At 39.7% G+C, this 22,852-nt stretch overlaps 1 protein-coding gene across 2 annotated transcripts in view; it reads right to left on the bottom strand.

Moving 5' to 3' along the window:
- MINDY2 (MINDY lysine 48 deubiquitinase 2) overlaps nt 1-22,852 on the bottom strand; it is an 89,092-nt gene that overhangs the window by 27,598 nt on the left and 38,642 nt on the right. For both annotated transcript variants that reach the window (XM_033189963.1, XM_033189964.1), the window contains exons 4-6: nt 19,542-19,700; nt 11,740-11,842; nt 806-948 (exon numbers count right to left, since the gene is read on the bottom strand). In XM_033189963.1, the coding sequence (XP_033045854.1) occupies nt 806-948; nt 11,740-11,842; nt 19,542-19,700 (405 nt within the window). The remainder of the gene's footprint in view (nt 1-805; nt 949-11,739; nt 11,843-19,541; nt 19,701-22,852) is intronic.

The raw sequence follows: 22,852 nt of genomic DNA on the forward strand, positions 1-22,852 counted from the left end.
TGAAAACACAAAATTAGCCAGGCATGGTGGCACATACCTGTAATCCCAGCTTCTCAGGAGGCTGAGGCAGGAGAATTGCTTGAACCCAAGGTGGAGGTTGCAGTGAGCCAAAATCACGCCATTGTACTCCAGCCTGGGCAACAAGAGTGAAACTCCATCTCAAACAAGAAAAAGAAAAGAAAAGAAAAGAAAAAAGCCTGGGCACGGTGGCTCACGCCTGTAATCCCAGCACTTTGGGAGGCCGAGGTGGGCGGGTCACCTGAGGTCGGGAGTTCGAGACTAGCCTGACCAACATGGAGAAACCCTGTCTCTACTAAAAATACACAAAAATTAGCGGGGTGTGGTGGTGCATATGCCTGTGATCCCAGCTACTGGGGAAGCTGAGGTAGGAGAATTGCTTGAATCCGGGAGGGAGAGGTTGCGGTGAGCCGAGGTCGCGCCATCACATTCCAGCCTAGGCGACAAGAGCAAAATTCCCTCTCAAAAAAAAAAAGAAGTCATCCTAGTTCTATCTCTAGGGTTTATCTTTTTTTTTATTCTTAGAAAGAAAATAATAAAATACTTCTTATTGCAAATATCTGTGAAAAAGAAGTGGAGAATTAAAAAACAAAAAGTGATTTGAGATAACACTTCAATTGTTAATCCATCCTATCCTTACGAAGTACTGTATTTAATAATTACCTTCATAATTTGATGGTTATGAAATATTATGCTAAAATCTTATTTATAAGCAGATCAAAAGACATCTCTAAATCAAGCTCTTTTGATTTAGAATCACAATTAAATAGCTATTTCTATATCATACCTTGTATTTGGTCATGGTGCTAAAATGATTATTCCGAAAGAACACACAAAGTTCTCCTTCCTGAACCGTTGAAGTTAGTTCACATAATCCATGGTATGTCAGTTGAGTGGCTGTGTTATTTAGAAATTGCTCAGCTACAAAGCCTATAGAACCAATGCATAATATTAGATAGAAGAATAATTTCAAAATTAAAGTTATTCTTTTTCTATTTAAAGTGTGTTCCAAGTATGGAAAAAGGCCAATCATTATAATACTTTCCCTACTACTTTATGATGACTCCAAATTGGACAGCTGTGATTTTAATTTCGCTATGAAATATGTGTATACAGACATTCCTAACCTAAAGAAATAGTTACGTGAAATTCTTCTTTATAAACAAATGCATTTACTTATACCTCACTTACTATTATAAAGGATTTCATGCAGGTTGCAGTAAAAAAGCAGACACAATAAAACTAAAACTCATCAAAGCAAATAAAAAGACAGGTGTCAGGCAATTTTAAAAACGGGTAGGAAAGAAAAATGTCAGTCAACAGCTACCTTCCCAGTAGCAAGGTGTTTTCACATTAAAAGTAGTCTTAATACATTGAGTAGCTTAAGTTTTTACAAAAATCCTGGATAATTCTTAAACTTCTCAATTCTCAATTGTAAACTTCTCAATTCTTGCTTTAAAACTACAAGTAGGCATAAGGCTGAAGAGAAAGCCGTGGGATAAATGATGCCATTTGTAATGGTTTTTTATGCCATTTGTATTCTAATCTCCTCCAACACATGCTACTCATGTAGCTGTATCAAGTTTGGAAATAGATCTTATGGCTTTTGTTTTTGAAATACAATAAAATATGCAGAAGTGATCAGGGGTATAGTTTAAAACATATATATATATATATACACACACACATACACGCACACAGCTGATCTTCATACACACAATTGATCCTCATTGCAAGTTCATATCTGCAAGTTCATCTGCCGGCTAAAATTTATTTACAACCCCCAAATCAACATTTGCAGCATTTTTTTTTTTTTTTTTTTTTTTGAGACAGAGTCTTGCTCTGTCGCCCGGGCTGGAGTGCAGTGGCCGGATCTCAGCTCACTGCAAGCTCCGCCTCCCGGGTTTACGCCATTCTCCTGCCTCAGCCTCCTGAGTAGCTGGGACTACAGGCGCCCGCCACCTCGCCCGGCTAGCTTTTTGTATTTTTTAGTAGAGACGAGGTTTCACCGTGTTAGCCAGGATAGTCTCGATCTCCTGACCTCGTGATCCGCCCGTCTCGGCCTCCCAAAGTGCTGGGATTACAGGCTTGAGCCACCGCGCCCGGCCAACACTTGCAGCATTTTTATGCTTGTTTGTGGACATGTGAAGACCGGTGAAAATTCTGAGTGGCCCAATGTGCACATTCCCAACTGAGGTCAAACAAGGCAACATTCTGCCTTCTTGCTTCAGCTCTCTCACATACTGTAAACAAGTGTCCCTTTCATGGTCTATTTAGTGCCAAGTTTTTCACATTTTTATGCCTTCTGTTGGTGATTTTGCTGTTTCAAACAGCATCCAAGCATAATGCCAAAGTGCTGGCTAGTATTCAGTAGACAAAGGCTGTGATGTGCCTTACAGAAAAAATACATGTGCTATATAAGTTTCGTTCAGGCATGAGTTATACAGGTTGAGAGGCTGAGTATCACTTACCTGAAATGCATGAGACTAGAAGTGTTTTGGGTTTAGATTCTTTTGGATTTTGCAACATTTGCATTATACTTATCAGCTGAGCATCCCTAATCTAAAAATGAGAAATCTCAAATGCTCCAATGAGCATTTCCTCTGAGCGTCATGTTGGTGTTTAGATTTTGGAGCATTTTGGATTTTGGATTTTCAGATTAGGCATATTCTGTAGTGCTGTTGGCTGTGAGTTTAACGCTAGTGAATCAACAATACATATTAAATAAGGGGTGTTTAACAGAAACACACATAAAACAAGTTTAGGTATTGATCACTTGATGAAAATGTTGTTACCAAAGGCTCCTTGGAAACTAACTCATATTTATCCTAGGGACAGTGGTTCAGCACTCACTAATTCAGTGTTCACAGCAACTTTATAGAACATAGCTACCATAAATAATGAGAATAAACTGTATACATATTTTTTAAACTTGTATTTCTCTTCTTCTTTCCCTCCTTCCTTTTGGAGTAAGGAGAGATGTCTCAGAAGCAACGGGAGAGCAGGGAAGGGAATGCCCTAAAAAGTTTCATAAGTTATCTGAGAGATATAGATATAAGGACTAAAGATAAATCTGTGGTATGAAACTAACACTTCAACAATAAATTTAAAATACAACTTGGTAGGGCCAAAAGCAGATAACATAGGTTTATTCCACTCCCTAGACATCCCTTAGTGTCAAACCATAGTACTTCAAGCTACAAAGTAGTTGTAAAAAGTTACCACACTATAGTTATCACACTATTGCAAGGACTTTGTTATGACAGAAGAAGTACAAAAATTATAAAGGGGTCTATAGTCAAAAGAAATTCATTGAATACTTGCAACTTTTGGGTTTATACATCTAGATATAAGAGGTTTTTCCACCTGATTACTATTGTTACTTTGCCAAGTACTAAGTTACCATATACTAATGAATAGCATTTATGATATACATTAGTAAATAGCATTTACTATTATGTAGCATTTAAAAAGTAGGCATTATGCCTGTGCTGAAAAGTACCACTGCTGTCTGTAATATCTGTATTACTAAATGTTCCCTTCAGAAAGATGTTTTTAAATGCCCCTTCCATACCTTACTCACACAATATCTTCTCTACAGATCCCTCTCAAAAAGATAACAGAAATTCAGTAGATAGATAGCACATTACTTTCATGTTAGTGTGAAATTCAAAAATTCAACATTAGAAAGGTCTTTCTGCCGGGCGCGGTGGCTCAAGCCTGTAATCCCAGTACTTTGGGAGGCCGAGATGGGCGGATCACGAGGTCAGGAGATCGAGACCATCCTGGCTAATACGGTGAAACTCCGTCTCTACTAAAAAATACAAAAAACTAGCCGGGCGACGAGGCGGGCGCCTGTAGTCCCAGCTACTCGGGAGGCTGAGACAGGAGAATGGCGTGAACCCGGGAGGCGGAGCTTGCAGTGAGCTGAGAGCCGGCCACTGCACTCCAGCCTGGGTGGCAGAGCAAGACTCCGTCTCAAAAAAAAAAAAAAAAAAAATAGAAAGGTCTTTCTCTGCTACTTCTTTTTACAGAATAGGACATAGGCTCAGAAAGAATAAGTGACTTGCCCAAGGACATAAAACTAGTTATGGCAAAGTGAAGACTATAACCTAGGAGAATTATTATGGGTATTAAGTTTTAAAATTTATTGCAGATGAGTATTATAAATGCCACCTGAATTATATCTCTCCCAAAACCATAAAACATAACTTATTAAGAACTAGAAAAAACAATGTTTCGTAATTCTCCTGTCATCTCTCAAACAATGATTTCAGTGGAAAAGGCTAATCTAGTTTTAACTTTTTACAACTATTTAACAAATTTTGGAAAACAACTCTAAGTGTTACACAGCGGTTTCTTTATCTGTAAACTTATCAGAGCATCATTATAACGCTCAAAGAGGTGTTACTGATTCAAATAATCCATGGTTTATTTACAACATTCACATGAAATCTCAATTTTATTGTTAGATATTGTTATTGATGATACTAAAGGTAAAAAAATTCATATAATGATAATAGAGTATTATTCATGAGAATAAATGTAAGCCCTATTTTCCTGAGAAGATTACTATATTTGAAAATATTTCTTATATTCAGAAATTCAAGGCTGGGTGTGGTGGCTCACGCCTGTAATCCCCGCACTTTGGGAGGCTGAGACGGGCAGATCATGAAGTCAGGAAATCGAGACCATCCTGGCTTACACAGTGAAACCCCTTCTCTACTAAAAATACAAAAAAATTAGCCGAGCGTGGTGGCAGGGGCCTGTAGTCCCAGCTACTCGGGAGGCTGAGGCAGGAGAATGGCATGAACCTGGGAGGCAGAGCTTGCAGTGAGCCGAGACTGTACCACTGCACTCCAGTCTGGGCGACAGAGACTCTGTCTCAAAAAAAAAAAAAAAAAAGAAAAAAGAAATTCAATAATAAATTAGTTCATTAAACTGTTTTCCTCTATTACTGGACAGTTATTAGAGAACATGAAAGCAATGAATGCCTTAGAGATGGTGAAGTTAGAAAGACAGGTACTATCATTAGGTAAAAAGGAATAGAATGTAGAAATAGGAAGGAAGGAAATTTGATTTATTTAAAAATGTTGCCTAGATGTGGTCCTATCTGAGATTTGTGTTCAAATTTAAGCTTAGTCAGAACTTAACTTGTCACTGTGACAGCTTTAAACAATCTAATTTTAAAGAATTTAATCTATATTTAAGTTTCAAAGATCAAATACATTATATTAATGTATTTTTTTCTCAAAAGGATGGGCAAACAATTTATTTTAATGACAAATGCCCATGTTTTACTTGAAAAGATAACAGCTCATATAATTTTTTTTTTTTTTTTTTTTTTTTTTGAGACGGAATCTCACTCTGTTCCCAGGCTGGAGTACAGTGACGCTATCTCGGCTCACTGCACATCTGGCTAATTTTTTGTATTTTTAGTAGAGACAGGGTCTCACCATGTTGGCCAGACTGGTCTTGAACTCCTGACCTCAGGTGATCTACCTACCTTGGCCTCCCAAAGTGCTGGGATAACAGGCGTGGGCCACCGCGCCCAATCCACTCATATGATTTGATTCCAGGAGTGCAGTAGGGAGCCCAGAACATTTTACTGTGCCAAAAAAATAAGTGCTCAAGGAAAGATGAGGAGATACAAAAGAACACAAGACCCAACTTGAGGGCATCCCACTGGCCATATCATATTTAGAACAATTAAAGCATCAAAAAGAATAATGATAATGGATTATAATACACTGAATAAAAAGGAATCCATGAGTTTATATTGATATAATTTTTTTTAATGGGGAAGAAGGAGAAGGAAGAGAAGTGAAAACTGTTCTGTTACAGAAGAATAACAACTAATAAATAGAAAGAATAACAGAAATTATAACCACCACAGTAATAATTGATTCAGGCAAGAATCAATGGATGCCAGATCTACTGGGTGAAAGATTACTAAGGAATAGCATATTCACACAGTTCAAAGAATAACAACACAGGTGACTTATTAACTACCAAGGGAAAAGGGCATCTTTACAGTATTAAAACCTGGCAGATATTATCTTGTATTTGAACATCACCAATAATGAGATAATCAGGCTCATGTGCCCCCAATTTGATGCACTGGGAAAGACATAATGTCACCTATGTAGCATCCCTGCCAAAAATATATAACCTGAATCTACTAATGAGGAAATAATCAGATGAATCCAAATTGAGGAATATTCAATGGAACAACTGGCCTGGACTATTTTAAAAAGTCAATGTCATAAAAGATAAAAAAGGAAGGAAAGGAGGGAGGAAGCAAAGAAGGAAAGGAGGGAGGAAGCAAGGGAGGAAAGGAGAAAGGAAGGAAGGAATGAAGGAAGCAAGAGAGGAAGGAAGGAAGAAGGTTGTAGAACTATTCTACATTACAGAAGACTAAAGAGATGTGACAACTAAATGATTCTTTTTTTTTTTTTTTTTTTTTTGTTGAGACGGAGTTTCGCTCTGTCGCCCAGGCTGGAGTGCAGTGGCCGAATCTCAGCTCGCTGCAAGCTCCGCCTCCCGGTTTACGCCATTCTCCTGCCTCAGCCTCCCGAATAGCTGGGACTACAGGCGCCCGCCACCTCGCCCGGCTAGTTTTCTGTATTTTTTAGTAGAGACGGGGTTTCACCGTGTTAGCCAGGGTGGTCTCGATCTCCTGACCTCGTGATCCGCCCGTCTCGGCCTCCCAAAGTGCTGGGATTACAGGCTTGAGCCACCGCGCCCGGCCTAAATGATTCTTAATTGGAGCCTACATTGAAAAAAATCAAAAGCTGTAAGGGGCATTACTGGGAAAATGGGATAATTCTGAATATGAACAATATATTAAATAATATTGTAACAATGCTAAATTGCTTGAGAAAATTGTATCGTGATTATATAGGAGAATTTATATAAGAGAATTCCTTAGGAGACAAATGATGAAGCATTTACGGGCAAAGTGCTATATTTGCAATTAATTCTCACAAGATTTAGGGAAAAAAGACTGTGTGGGGCTAGGTGCAGTGGCTCATGCCTGTAATCCCAGCACTTTGGAAGGCCAAGGTGGGCAGATCACCTGAGGTTGGGAGTTTGAGACCAGCCTGACCAACATGGAGAAACCCCATCTCTACTAAAAATACAAAATTAGCTAGGTGTGGTGGTGCATGCCTGTAATCTCAGCTACTTGGGAGGCTGAGGAAGAAGAATCGCTTGAACCTGGGAGGCAGAGGTTGTGGTGAGCCAAGGTTGCATCACTGCACTCCAGCCTGGGCAATAAGAGCAAAACTCCATCTCAAAATTAAAAAAAAAAAAAAAAGATTATGTGTTGGGTGTGTAGGAATACAGAAAAAAAGAAAACACTCAATATATCAACAATTGGTAAATTTAGGTAAAGAGCATATAAATGTTCATTGTGCCATTATAATATTTTTTATGGGTTTGAGATTTTTCAAAATAAAAGTTAAAGAAAAACAAAAGGAAACCAATATTATTTAATAAAAATAATAAGCCAAACTATAATGTTCAGTATTTATGGCACATAATAAAGGATCAATAAATATTTTAATAAATGAATACATATCCTAGAATTATTTTTATAAGCGTATTTTTGTCCTAGGAACAATTGTTAAAGAAACATCCCTAGGCCGGGTGTGGCAGCTCACACTTGCAATCCCAGCACTTTGGGAGGCGGAGGGGGGCGGATCAGCTGTCAGGAGTTCGAGACCAGCCTGGACAACATGTTGAAACCCTGTCTCACCTAAAAATACAAAAAATGAGCCAGCGTGGTGGCGTGAGCCTGTAGTCCCAGCTACTTGGGAGGCTAAGGCAGAAGAACTGCTTGAACCCGGGAGGCAGAGGTTGCAGTGAGCCGAGATTGTACCACTGTACTCCAGCCTCCAGCCTGGGCAACTGAGCAAGACTCTGTCTCAAAACAAACAAACAAAAACTATACACACAACAAAAAAGAACCATTCCTGACAGCATCTGGAATTAAATGAATAGCTCTGGTGAAGTCTGGCTGCTGGGACTGTGCTTTTTTTAAACTTGCTGATTTTTGCTGCCATGAAAAATCAGCACCATCACAACCAGATTCGAAAAGGTATTGTTTCTATTCATCATTGTACTGGAAAAGAAGTAGAAAATAAAAAAGGTATCGACACCCAAAAGCAGTGTATTCTACAAATAAGTATTCTACGTAAAGTAAAAGTTCTATACCTTTACTTACAAGGTATTTGCATCAAGGAAAGTGAATGTTATCTAAAACAAGTTGAAAGAACACCTAACTCTATTTGATTATGTGCTAAATAACATTTCTTTTTCCTTAAAAAGGAATTTGAATGAATATATTTCTTATTCTCCATACCTTGATAGGAAATAAAATATGATAGGAAATAAAATGTTTGAATTTTTAAAAAGTTATCACCTGTGACCAAAACTTATTTTTTAATAAAGATTAGAAATAAGTCAGCTTTGAGGTATTCTACTGATTTAAAGGGAAAGCTACAATTGCAGGCTAAACAGAAAAAGAAAGCAGATTACTTCAACTGAACACCACTCAAGATAATATGATATATGATGGGCTGGCTGAGGTGGCTTATGCCTGTAATCTCATCACTTTGGGAGGTCGAGGCTGGCAGATCACCTGAGGTCAGGAGTTTGAGACCAGCCTGGCCAACATGGTGAAACCCCATCTCTACTAAAAATACAAAAATTAGTCGGGCATGGTGGCACATGCTTGTAGTCCCAACTACTCGGGAGGCTGAGGCAGGAGAATTGCTTGAATCTAGGAGGCAGAGGTTGCAGTGAGCCGAGATCATAACACTGCACTCCAGCCTGGGTGACAGAGCGAGACTGTCTCAAAAAAAAAAAAAAAAAAGATAACATGATGAAGAAACATGATGAAGGAAAGCTAATTGCTAAAAAGTAAGTAAAAATGTCTATTATGGTCTATTATGGCCTTTTATTTTCCATGATTTCTTAGTGTCTTATACAAGTAACCATTAGTGTTAAGTAATTATTTCAAATGAACTACTTATGTAGTTACTTATGAACAAATATCTAGTTTAGCTTTTTAATTATGCTGAATGACACATATAATTATTCTTTAATATGGAAATCTGGAATGAAGAATTTCACCACTATGAAATTTATATATCAAGGAAGTAATCAATAAATATACCCAGTAGATATTCCCTAAAAATTCTATACCATTTTAGAGGGTTTCTTTCTTTGCTTTTACCATGATGTTCTTCCTAAATTATCAATAACACATATATTAACTATAGTTTTTCATTATCCTGAGGAATCAATGTCAGAAAAATAATATTTGTGACATCAGGTTAATGAAAAAGAAGTAATGAAGGGATTGACTTTTTTGTTCATTTTATTAATTATTGTAGTACTAAGTCCCACCCTTACTGTATTTGTAGCCATAATTGGGAAAGATGTTAAAAGTGTTTCACATAACTTCATACTCCATACGTCAGTTTATCCAAGTATTATTTCTTGGCTAGCATTCTGTCTGTTACCACTTTCTGAATCCTATTGTTCCTTCAAGTACTACTGAATAGCATACTCTAGTATACTGGACATTACTGAAAAAGAAGGATTCCATACATAGACATTTTTAAAATAGGAGCTTCTTTTTAGTAATATATCTATGGTAATGAGAGCTTGTATAGGAATGCAAACTTCTAGTGAGTGGAGTTTTTTCCCCCTACATTCTAGTTCATTGAGAAGGAATTTTGTTAATTGAGATAAAACACTTTTCTAACAGTTTTTGTTGCTTCTTTCCCTCCTAAAATTTGAACATTGCTGCCTCATGCTGTAACGAAAGAGTTGTCAGAGAAATCAACGATCAATGACTGTATAATATTTTTTGCTTTTTGTTTTTTTTTAAGACAGATTCAGTTCTGTTGCCCAGGGTAGAGTATAGTGGCATGATCTTGGCTCACTGCAGCCTTGACCTCCTGGGTTCACGTGATCTTTCAGCCTCAGCCTACCAAGTACATAGAGCTACAGGTGCCTGGCTAATTTTTTATTTTTATTTTTTAGAAATGGGATCTTGCTACATTGCCCAGGCTAGTCTCAAACTCCTGGGCTCAAGCAGTCCTCCCGCCTCAGCCTCCCAAAGTGCTGGGATTACAGGTGGGGGCCACAATGTCCAGCCTGTCCCTGTATCTTTATATGTTTATTGCAAGTAGAAGACTAGCATAAACCTCCCAGCCTGATCAAGACAAAATCCCGTCTCTACGAAAAATACAAAATTAGTGCACGCCTGTAATCCCAGCTACTCGGGAGGCTGAGGCAGGTGAATAGCTTGAACCTGGGAGGCAGAGGTTGCAGTGAGCTGAGATCGCACCATTGCACTCCAGCCTGGGCAACAAGAGTGAAACTCTATCTCCAAAAAAAAAAAAAAAAAAAAAAGATTAGGATAAACCTTAACTAAAATACTATGCATTTTCTTATTATTTTCCTCTTTTGCAAAAATGTGTTAAACTTCTAGATAATTAAGTAATATAATTAGTTGGGTTCTGATTAATATAGATGGAATTCATGCACATATCTTTTATATGTTCATATGTTCTTGTAGTCATGTTTTAATTCTTAAAAATGTGATTATTGTAATAAACTTTTATTATATCTTATGTAAAATAATTGTGTGTCTGAGACAGACTAAAACTCATCCTTTACTTCTCATGATTTCTCTTTCTTTTTTGTTTACCTTTCATAGAAGAATTATAGCCTCAGTATTTGTGTGTATTTTTGAAAGAGTAAAATGGGGACTAAGAAGGTATATTTACATGCTATGCCTTTTGATAGCATTCTGTTTCAAATCTCCACTTCTCATCATTGACTGGAACACAGTTGAAAAAATATTAAACTGATTTTGTGATGATGAATTTAGGAATTTCAGTTAGCTAAGGATTAGGAAAACTGATTTTCAGAGGCATATTCTGATTCAGAATGGGGCTTTAATATATTGTATTATACTGAAACGTAAGGCAGTAGTCTACTAAAATAGAGTACTTGAGCACCATAATACTCATCTCAGTCAATTGAAGTATTCAGGATCAATGATAAAGTCCATTCAGTACTCCTAAATAATAAACCTTTTTTAAAAAAGTAATTATCAGTAACCTCTGGGTACATGACCATACCAAAGTTAGCAAGTGATTCCAAAGATTTTTAATAGAATCGAGGCCTGATTTTACAAGTTAAATGAAAAAGAATTCTAGGAAAAACCTTTCATTGGCACCTTTATGAAGGATTACTTCTTTTTTTTTTGATACAGAGTCACTCTGCTGCTCAGGGTGGAGTACAGTGGCGCAATCTTGGCTCACTGCAACCTCCACCTCCTGGGTTCAAGTGATTCTCCTGCCTCAGCCTTCTGAGTAGCTGGGATTACAGGGATGCGCCACCATGGCCAGCTAATTTTTTGTTGTATTTTTAGTAGACACGTGGTTTCACCATGTTGGCCAGGCTGATCGTGAATTCCTGTCCTCAGGTGATCCACCTGCCTCGGCCTCTCAAAGCGCTGGGATTACAGGCGAGAGCCACCATGCCCAGCTTATGAATGGTTACGTCTTAAAATTCATACAAGTAATATGACATGTGTTTTTCAGAAGTCTTATTTAATAAATTTGAAAGATATTAAATTATTAGAAAAATTATCTTGCCAAGAATTTCAAAAGTCAGGAAATAGCAGCACTCACCCACCTTCACTAACCAGCTCACTATTGTCTGATTGTTTACAAGAGATGATCTTCTCCACTAGTTGGTTGTAGCTGCAGTTACCAACAGCTTTTACGATGTCATCAATCTAGAAAACAAATAACCATCTCACTAATCATGGTAAGATTAGAAACAAAACAAAAGAAAGCTATATCATTCTTTATAATTTTATTCTAATACTAAATATAAAACTATGATTTACAAAAAACAAAATCAGCACTAAAATCAACACCCAACAGTTTCCAAGTTTGTTTACAGCTCAGCATGACACATTATGAAAAATACTACAGTTGTATTATTTTAATTATGCAAAAAAAGATTAGGATTATTACATGCAACTTTATTTCTTAAGGTCATAAACATGTATTTAAGTGATCAAAATAAAACATAAACTATTTCAGGAGAAAAAAACAAGAAAATATCCATTTTTTTCACCCAGCATAAACTACCAAGCAACAGTTTTTTTAAAAAAACTAAAAAACAAATGTTGCACATTTAAAGCAAGGCAACTTTAAATATGTTAATTTATAGGATTAATAAAAGTATTCCATTTTATTACTTATTTCCTAGAGAAGTATAGTGGAGATGTGAGTAGAGATAACTAACGTTATTTTCCTGAAGAAAAGCTAATATATGTTAATCAGGAATGGCATCTGCTTCATGATTCTTATTTAATCTTTGTTTTTAGAGGTACAGCAGAAGAGTAAATTTAAACTTTTAAGCTATAGGAAAATAAAATCGGGCTTCTCTACTCTCTCTCCATTACACTTTGCTTTGACTATAGAAGAAAAAGAGGTTTCTACTGTCTAAACAACTTATATAGTTGACTTTCCATACATAAAAATATATTTATATTTATTTATAAATTATTTACGTGCATTGCTGTATTAATAAGTTATATACCTAATAAATACAAATTTTAGAATTATATAAATAAAAATAAGAGGGCCAATGTTTTCTTTTCTTTTTTTTTTTTTTTTTTTTTTTTGAGGCGGAGTCTCGCTCTGTCGCCGGGACTGGAGTGCAGTGGCCAGATCTCAGCTCACTGCAAGCTCCGCCTCCCGGGTTTACGCCATTCTCCTGCCTCAGCCTCCCGAGTAGCTGGGACTACAGGCGCCCGCCATCTCGCCCGGCTAGTTTTTGTATTTTTAGTAGAGACGGGGTTTCACCGTGTTAGCCAGGATGGTCTCGATCTCCTGACCTTGTGATCCGCCCGTCTCGGCCTCCCAAAGTGCTGGGATTACAGGCTTGAGCCACCGCGCCCGGCCGGCCAATGTTTTCTTCCTACATTCAAATGATCACCTTGAGGACTTACTCTTTGAATACCACAGGTCTCAACATATATCTGCACAATACTCAGCAGTGCTTTTCAAACTTGGGGAGCTTATTAAAAAGATGTAAAAGAATTTCAGGCTCAAGTTGCTTCTCAATTGAGTTTTCATTCCACTGCACAGGTGATTCCAATGCATAGCAAGTTTGAGAACCACCATTCTAGGCTATAATTTATTTTCGTCGTTTATGAAAAAGTCTACAATACTAAAAGACTCTTAACTCATACAACTGGAACTGATGATTGGTTGAGACGACAATCAGTTAATTCAAAACGTCAAAGCAGGAAATTGTGGAAAACGTTTACAGGCATAGATATCTTAAACATTTTTTTTGGTGGGGGGGATGGAGTCTCATTCTCTTGCCCAGGCTGGAGTGCAGTGGTGTGATCTTGGCTCATTGCAACCTCCACCTCCCAAGTTCAAGTGATTTTCCTGCCTCAGCCTCTTGAGTAGCAGGGATTACAGGCACCCGCCACCACACCTGACTAATTTGTTTGTTTGTTTTTAGATGGAGTCTCGCTCTGTCGCCACGGTGGAGTGTGGTGGCGCAATCTTGGCTCACTGCAACCTCTGCCTCCCAGGTTCAAGCGATTCTCCTGCCTCAGACTCCCTAGTAGCTGTGACTACAGGTGCCTGGCACTACACCCAGCTAATTTTTGTATTTTTTAGTAGTTGGGGTTTCACAGTGTTGGCCAGGATGGTCTTGAACTCCTGACCTCAAGTACTCTGCCTGTCTCAGTCTCCCAAAGTTCTGGGATTACAGGTGTGAGCCACTGTGCCTGGTCCATATCTTAAACATTTCATATTAACTTAAAACACAAAAATGTATTCAACAGTCAATCTTTTGATGCAGAGCCAAACAAATCCTTTTCTTTGTGAGAGGATCCTTAGGATAAGATTCTAGGTAAATTGCACAAGAAACATCTATGAGTTCCAGCTTTGATTTATGTAAAATGAGAAGTTAGACCCTTAAGAAACAATCTGAGGGCACAATCTCTTCAGATGTTATTTTCCTCAACACCTTTACTTTATAGTGCATTTCATTAGTGACTCAACTTCAGTATGTCTTTTCAAAGAATCTGAATTTTCAATTCTAAGAAATCCACAAAAATACAGCAACAATAAGTTGGCCATGGTGGCTCACACCAGTAACGCAAACAATTTAGGAAGCTGAGGCACGAGGATATCTTAAGGCCAGCAGTTCAAGACCAGTCTGGGCAACACAGCAAAACTCCTGTCTCTAAAAATAAAATAAAATATTTTTTGAGATTTTTTTCTTACTCTGTCTCCCACGCTGCGTCACCCACACTGGAGTGCAGTGGTGTGATCTGGATCTCACTGTGTCACTCTCGCTGGAATGCAGTGGTGTGATCACAGCCCACTGCAGCCTCAACCTCCCAGGCTCAAGCAATCCTTCTACCTCAGCCTCCTGCATAGCTGGGACTACAGGCACACGCCACCATACTCAGCTAATTTTGAAATTTTTGGTAGAGACAGTCTTATTATGTTGTCCGGGTGGGCCTCAAACTCCTGGGCTCAAGCAATTCTCCCACCTTGGTCTTTCAAAATGTTGGGATTTCAGGCGTTAGCCACCATGCAAGGCCTCTAACAAAAAAAATTTTTTTTAATTAGCTGGACATGGTGGTGCATGTCGATAGTCCCAGCTATTCAAGAGGCTGAGGCAAGTGGATTGCTTGAGTCCAAGAGTTCAAGGCTGCAATGAGCTATGATCATGCTACTACACATCAGCCTGGGCAATGGAGCAAGACACTGTCTCTAAAACAAAACAAAACCCCCCAAAACCCAACTACAATAATAAACACAAGATCAATAGGCTGGGCATGGTGGCTCATGCGTATAATCCTAGCACTTTGGGAAGGTGAGGCGGGCAGATCACCTGAGGTCGGGAGTTCCATACCAGCCTGGCCAACAAGATGAAACCTCATCTCTACTAAAAATACAAAAAATTAGCCAGGCGTGGTGGTGGGCACCAGTAATCCCAGCTACTTGGGAGGCTGAGACAGGAGAATCACTTGAAACCGGGAGGTAGAGGTTGCAGTGAGCCGAGATCGCGCCACTGCACTCTAGCCTGGGCAACAAGAACAAAATGCCATCTCAAAAAAAAAAAAAAAAAGATCAATATACAAGAATCAAATATATTTCTCTAGCGTAGCAATAAAGAAGATTTCAAATATTCATAGGCAGAATCCAGAATCTGTACATTAGTATTTCACTCAAGGCCAGGTGTGGTGGCTCACGTCTATAATCCCAACTTTAGGAGGCAAGTGGGGGAAGACTGCTTCAGCTCAGGAATTTGAGACCACCCTGGCAACACAGTAAGACTTCGTCTTCACAAAAAATAAAAAATCTAGACAGGCATGGGAGTGTGTGCCTGTAGACCCAGCTACTCAGGAGGCTGAGACAGGACTGCTTAAGCCCAGTAATCCCAGGTTGCAGTGAGCTATGATCATGCCACTATACTCTAGCCTGGGTGTCAGAGTAAGATCTTGTCTTCCCCCACCCCAGAACTCCATTCATCCAATTTATTTGGATGCCTATTACATACTACAACATACAAGGTGCCATTAGAGCATCTATACACACAACAGTGAGCAAAATAGTTTATGCTTTCATAAAGCTTATATTCTAGAGTAATAATAAACCAAATCAACAAATACATAGTGTAAGGTTGTTGTATATAGTGGTATGCGCATGTTTTGTTTTCATTGTAGTATAGTATGCCATAGAATATACCATAATGTGGTTATTCATTTGTCTTTTGATGGCTATTCAAGCTGTTTTCAGTTTGGGACTATGGCAAATAATACTGCTGTGAAAAATTCTAGGACATTTATCCTGTTCCACTCATCAGGAGTGTATGCCTTGCCAAACTGCTGGGTCTTAAGGAACGCTTAGCATCAACTTTAATGGATAAACTAAACTGGCTTCAAAAGTAAATGGTCAATTTCCATTCTCACCACAAGGAATGAGACTTCTCTATGCTGCACATCTTTGCCAACATTTAATATTGTCAGACTTTTATTTTTTTATTTTTGATTTTTGAGACAGAGTCTCACTCTGTCGCCCAAGCTGGAGTGCAGTGGCGCGATCTCAGCTCACTGCAACCTCTGCCTCCTGGGTTCAAGCAATTCTCTCTGCCTCAGCCTCCCGAGTAGCTGGGATTACAGGCATCCGCCATGACGACACCCAGCTAATTTTTGTATTTTTAGTAGAGACAGGGTTTCGCCATGTTGGCCAGGCTGGTCTCGAACTCCTGGCCTCAAGTGATTCACCCGCCTCAGCCTTCCAAAGTGCTGGGATTACAGGCGTGAGCCACCAGGCCCGGCCTACAGCAGTTTTATCACTGGGCCAGTGGAAAACGCCCAGATGCTCTTTAACAAGTAAAACCACAGTATGTCCACACCATAGAATACTACTCAGTAATAAAAAGGAACAAACTATTGATAGATGCAACAATCTGGATGATGCTTTGGAGACTTATGATGAATCTGAAATGCCAATCCAAAAAGATTACACACTGTATTATTTTGCTTATATAATATTCTAGAAATAACAAAATTATAGACATGGAGAAAGATTAGTGGTTGTCAGGGGTTAAGAAGAGGGTAAGGGTGTGAGAGAAGTGGGTATGGATATAAAAGGGTATCAGGAGGGATTCTTGTGTTAATAGAAATGTTCCGTATCTTGACTTTATTTATTTACTTATCTATTAATTTTGAGACAGGGTCTCGCTCTTTCTCTCAGGCTGGAACGCAGTGGTGTGATCACAGTTCACTGTAGCTTCAACTTCCTAGGCACAAGGGATCCTCCCACCTCAGCTCCCTGAATAGCTGGGACTACAGGCATGTTCCATCATGCCTGGCTAATTTTTGTAGACATAAGGTTTTGCCATGTTACCCAGGCTAGTCTTGAGGTCCTGGGCTCAAGTGATCCTCTTGCCTTGGCCTCCCAAAGTTCTAGGATTATAGGCATGAGCCACTGTGTCCAGCCATGTATTTTGACTTTATTAATGTCAATTTCCTAGTTTTGATATTTTACTAAATTTTGCAAAATTACTAAATTTTCCCATTGGGGAAAACTGGGTAAAAGGTATGAGGGATTGTTCTTTATTATTTCTTTTCTTTTTTTTTTTTTTTGAGACAGAGTCTTGCTCTGTTGCCCAGGCTAGAGTGCAGTGTCACGATCTTGCCTCACTGCAAACTTCGCCTCCTGGGTTCAAGTGATTCTCCTGCCTCAGCCTCCTGAGTATCTAGGATTACAGGTGCCCGCCACCACACCCGACTAATTTTTGTATTTTTTAGTAGACACGGGGTTTCACCATCTCGGCCAGACTGGTCTCGAACTCCTGACCTCATGATCTACCTGCCTCCGGCCTCCCAAAGTACTGGGATTACAGGCGTGAGCCACTGCGCCCAGCCCATTCTTTATTATTTCTTATACTGGCATGTGAATCTACAATTACTTCAAAATAAAAAGTTTAATTTATAAAAAAGGTAAATTCTCACCTCGTACCATAAAACAAAATAAATTTGAAAGGCATCGGCTGGTATGATTCCTTTGTCTTTTTCTTTTAAAGTTCACAATTAACCAATATTATTTTGAAATTTGAATCTTATGTTAAAAAATGTAAGTAAGTGAAAATAATATTACAAGAGTATAGGAATAGACATAACAGATCAGTGGAAAAGAGAAGACTCTAACCTATATAAAAATTTATATGTGATAGTAGAATTATTTTTTCCTTTCATTCTTCCAATTGACTCTCCATTTCTTCTCTATTTGGGAGACTAACCTCTATGGACTGCAGCAACTGGAATTCTTACTTTCTAGTTATCAGCTGAATTTGGCCACTGGGAGCTACTGGAGGAAATCAGAAAGTGGCAGTCAGAGAATGTTTTACCTATGCTCTTTCTCTGCCGGGCCATAGCTTGGTGGTAGTGTTCCGCTCCTGCAGGTCACATCTCCTGGTCAGGAGCTCTGTGCTTTAGTAATCAATCTTGCTGTGTTCTGCTAAGTATTCCCTCTCCTTGTCTCTTCAGAGTTAGGAGTGGCAATCGTTTTCTGCTGTTGCTAGGTCTAAGATGCTTCACCAACCTTTGCTTGTTCCCCTTAACTTTGTCCACACCTTTGTAAACAGTCTCTTCATTAAACTTCTGACAGTTATCTTTAAGTGTGTCATCTACTTCCTGCCAGGACCCTGATACCCTTGACAAGAGGCAAAATCTGGATTGCTAGAATGCACAGACAGGAGTGCCTTTTTTTTTTTTTTTTTTTTTTTTGAGACGGAGTCTTGCTCTGTCGCCCAGGCTGGAGTGCAGTGGCCGGATCTCAGCTCACTGCAAGCTCCGCCTCCCGGGTTCACGCCATTCTCCCGCCTCAGCCTCCGGAGTAGCTGGGACTACAGGCGCCCGCCACCTCGCCCGGCTAGTTTTTTGTATTTTTAGTAGAGACGGGGTTTCACCGTGTTAGCCAGGATGGTCTCGATCTCCTGACCTCGTGATCCACCCGTCTCGGCCTCCCAAAGTGCTGGGATTACAGGCTTGAGCCACCGCGCCCAGCCAGGAGTGCCTTTTTAAAATAAATGTTTGGGTAATACAAAATCTCTTTTCAAAGCTAGCAATAAAGAATACGGTCTTGCCCAAAGAGAGGTTTGACCTTTGTCCTGGCTATGAAATAACTTCTAAATCTTGGCATTTCCGTACCAATAGGACTGACTGTGTTATTTATCGTGGGCTCCTTGGGCCACACCTGCAGTTTATACTAATGATGGATCCCTTGAACCACATGGTGTCAGCTCAGCTTCCAGGGAGGAAAGGGTAGGAGTCTGGGTTCAATTACATGTGCAATAAATTAAATCATACCTACATAATGAAATCTCAATAAAAAATCTGAACACTGAAGGTGGGTGAACTTCCAGGATTGGCAGCACTCCATGCATACTGTCATACATCAATTCCTGGAGGGTATGATGTCCTGAGGATCCAAGGGAAGCTTCACAGTCGGAACCCTCCGAGATTCTGCCATATATCCCTCTTTCCTTGGCTAATTTTAACCTGTACCTTTGCCCTGTAATAAACTGTAATTGTGAGTATAATAGGTTTCAGGGAGTCCTGTCAGTCACTCTGGTGAATTACTGAACCTGAGGGTAGTTTTGGGAAACCTTTGAACTTGTGATTGGTGTGAGAAATAAGGGTGGTCTTCTATGAGCTCTTCCCTCTAAACTTGTAGTTGGGCCCTAGCTCCTTGCAGCTGGGGTCAGAGGTCTTGGGCAGACTTAGTAGTCTGGAGGACTGCGCTCTTAACCTCATAGTTTGGCTAATTCCAGGCAAAAGTGCAAAAAAAGTAAGTAACAAAAAATATAAATTGAGATTAATTTTCCAAATTAATACATTTTTCCTGCATTTGTGTTTATATAATTTAAATTCTGTGACTTACCTGAGGGTCTACTAACCACCCATGGTACAAAGGAATATCAAGAAGATCAAATACTATGCATTCTGGTGTATATTCAAACACTCGAACACCAGTGAATCTTACATTTACATCCAGGCCTGTCTGTAGTTTGTGCAGAATTGCCATGGCATCACTCATATTCTGAAAATAGAAAAGGGGAAAGTTCTAATTCAGAAACATCAAAACAAGAACAAAAAAGATATTCAAGTACAAGCACATTTACTTTTAATTTTCCATTTTATCCAATAAATTCAATTCAACATATTTTTACTATTGAGTATCTACTATGTGTCAGGCATTAATTGGAGTTTGAAAGATATAACAATGAATAAAACAGACACTGAGGTGGGCGGATCACTTGAGGTCAGGAGTTTGAGACCAGCCTGGCCAACATGGTGAAACCCTGTCACTAAAAATATAAAAATTAGCTGGGCATGGTGGCATGCGCCTGTAGTCCCAGTTACTTGGGAGGCTGAGGTAGGAAGATCACTTGAACCCAGGAGGTGGAGGTTGCAGTGAGCCAAGATTGCGTCACTGCATTCCAGCCTGGGCAACTGAGTGAAACTCAGTCGCAAAAAAACAAAACAAAACAGGCCGGGCGCGGTGGCTCAAGCCTGTAATCCCAGCACTTTGGGAGGCCGAGACGGGCGGATCATGAGGTCAGGAGATCGAGACCCTCCTGGCTAATACAGTGAAACCCCGTCTCTACTAAAAAATACAAAAACTAGCCGGGCGAGGTGGCGGGCGCCTGTAGTCCCAGCTACTCGGGAGGCTGAGGCAGGAGAATGGCGTAAACCCGGGAGGCGGAGCTTGCAGTGAGCTGAGATCCGGCCACTGCACTCCAGCCTGGGCGACAGAGCGAGACTCCGCCTCAAAACAAAACAAAACAAGACAAAGTTCATGCTCTTATGCAACTAATATTCTATTGAGAGAGATAAACATGTATATATATAAAACAATGTCAAGTATTAGTAAGAAAAACTGAGCAAGAGGTTGTAGAAAGCAGGAGAAATGAAGGACCTATTTTGACCAGAAAGTCTAAAGTCAAATGTTTTAAAAGTCAAAGAGGAAGGCCTCTCCTACTGTTGAATCTAAAATAATTGAAAGTAGGATCTTGAAGAGATACTTGTATACCCGTGCTCATTTCAACATTATTCGTAATTCTTTATCTATTCTTAGTTACAACTGACAAATGAATACAGAAAATGAGGTATATACATACAATGGAATATTATTCAGCCTTAAAAAAAGAAGGAAATCCTGTCATATGCTACAACCTGGATGAACCTTGAGGACATCTTGCTGAGTGAAATAAGCCAGTCACAAAAGTAAAAATACTGTATGATTCTACTTATATGAGATATTTAGAGTCATCAAACCCATAAAAACAGAAAGTAGAATGGTTGTTTCCAGGGGATTGGAGCAAGTGGGAAAGGGGAGTTGTTTGATGGATATAGGGTCTCACTTTGTTGCTCAGGCTAGAGTGCAGTGGTGTGATCATGGCTCACCACAGCCTCAAACTCCTGGGCTCAAGTGATCCTCCCGCCTCAGCCTCCCATGTAGTTGGGGCTACAGGTACATGCTACCATGCCCAGCTAATGTTTTTGATATTTTGTAGAGATGGGCTCTTACTATGTTACCCAGGCTGGTCTTGAATTTCTGAGCTCAAGTGATTCTCCACCTCAACCTGTCAAAGTACTGGGATTACAGACATAAGCCACCATGCCTGGCAAGTTTCAGTTTTAAAGATGAAAAAGTGGCTGGGTGTGGTGGCTCACACCTGTAATCCCAGCACTTTCGGAGGCTGAGGCGGGTGGATCACGAGGTCAGGAGATCAAGACCATCTTGGCTAACACGGTAAAACCCCATCTCTACTAAAAATACAAAAAAGTAGCTGGGCATGGTAGCAGGCAACTGTAGTCCCAGCTACTTAGGAGGCTGAGGCAGGAGAATGGTGTGAACCCGGCAGGCGGAGCTTGCAATGAGCCGAGATTGCGCCACTGCACCTCCAGCCTGGGCGACAGAGCAAGACTTCGCCTCAAAAAAAAAAAAAAAAAAAAAAAAAAAAAAATTTATGGCCGGGCGCGGTGGCTCAAGCCTGTAATCCCAGCACTTTGGGAGGCCAAGACGGGCGGATCACGAGGTCAGGAGATCGAGACCATCCTGGCTAACACGGTGAAACCCCGTCTCTACTAAAAAACACAAAAAACTAGCCGGGTGAGGTGGCGGACACCTGTAGTCCCAGCTACTCGGGAGGCTGAGGCAGGAGAATGGCGTAAACCCAGGAGGTGGAGCTTGCAGTGAGCTGAGATCCGGCCACTGCACTCCAGCCCGGGCGACAGAGCGAGACTCCGTCTCAAAAAAAAAAAAAAAAAAAGAATATATTTTATATTGTATGGTTTCTAACACAATTAAAAAAAAACAGAAATGAGCTATCAAGCCATGAAAAGACACAGAGGAAACTTAAATGCATATTAGTAAAGAAAACAAGCTAATCTGAAAAGGCTACATACTGTGTAATTTCAAATGACATTCTGGAAAGGGCAAGACTATAGAGACAGTAAAAAAGATCGGTGGTTGCCAAGGATTAAGGGAAGGGAGGAGTGAATAGGCAGAGTACAGAGAATTTTTAGGACAGTGAGACTATTCTATATGATACTGTAATGATTGATACGCATCATTATACATTTTTCAAAATCCATAGAATATACAAAACCAAGAAAGAGTAAATTATAGACTCTTGGTGATAATGATGTGTCATTGCAGGTTTATCAATAATAAATGAACCACTCTGGTGCAGGATGTTGATAGTGGGGGAAGCTGTGTGTGTGGGGTTAGGAGGAACAGTATAGAAATTCTCAGTACTTTCCATACTCAATTTTACAGTGAATGCACTGAAAAGGAAGGAAGGATGGAAGGAAGGGAGGGAGGGAGAGAGAGAGGAGGGGAGGGAGGGAGGGGAATGGGGAATGTAAATGGGAGAGGAAAGAAGGAGAGGGAGGTAGGCCTCTTTGAAAATGACACTAGAATAGAGACCACAGTGAGCACTGACTCTTAGGAAGCTCTGGGCAAAGAGCATTCCAGACAAAGTAGACACCAGTGCAAAAACAAGTTTATTACTGTGTCCATGGAATAGCATGGGGCCTAGTGTGGCTGGGACAAAATAAAAGTGAAAAGTTGTAGGACATAAAGTCTAAGAGACAGGCAGAGGCTGGATCACAAAGACTTGTTTGTCAAATTAAGGAGTCATTCTGTTCACATCAGTTTTCTCAATAAATGTAGTCATATACATC

Source organism: Trachypithecus francoisi, unplaced genomic scaffold, assembly GCF_009764315.1.
Source record: "Trachypithecus francoisi isolate TF-2019V2 unplaced genomic scaffold, Tfra_2.0 Lachesis_group3, whole genome shotgun sequence".
Lineage (NCBI taxonomy): Eukaryota > Metazoa > Chordata > Mammalia > Primates > Cercopithecidae > Trachypithecus > Trachypithecus francoisi.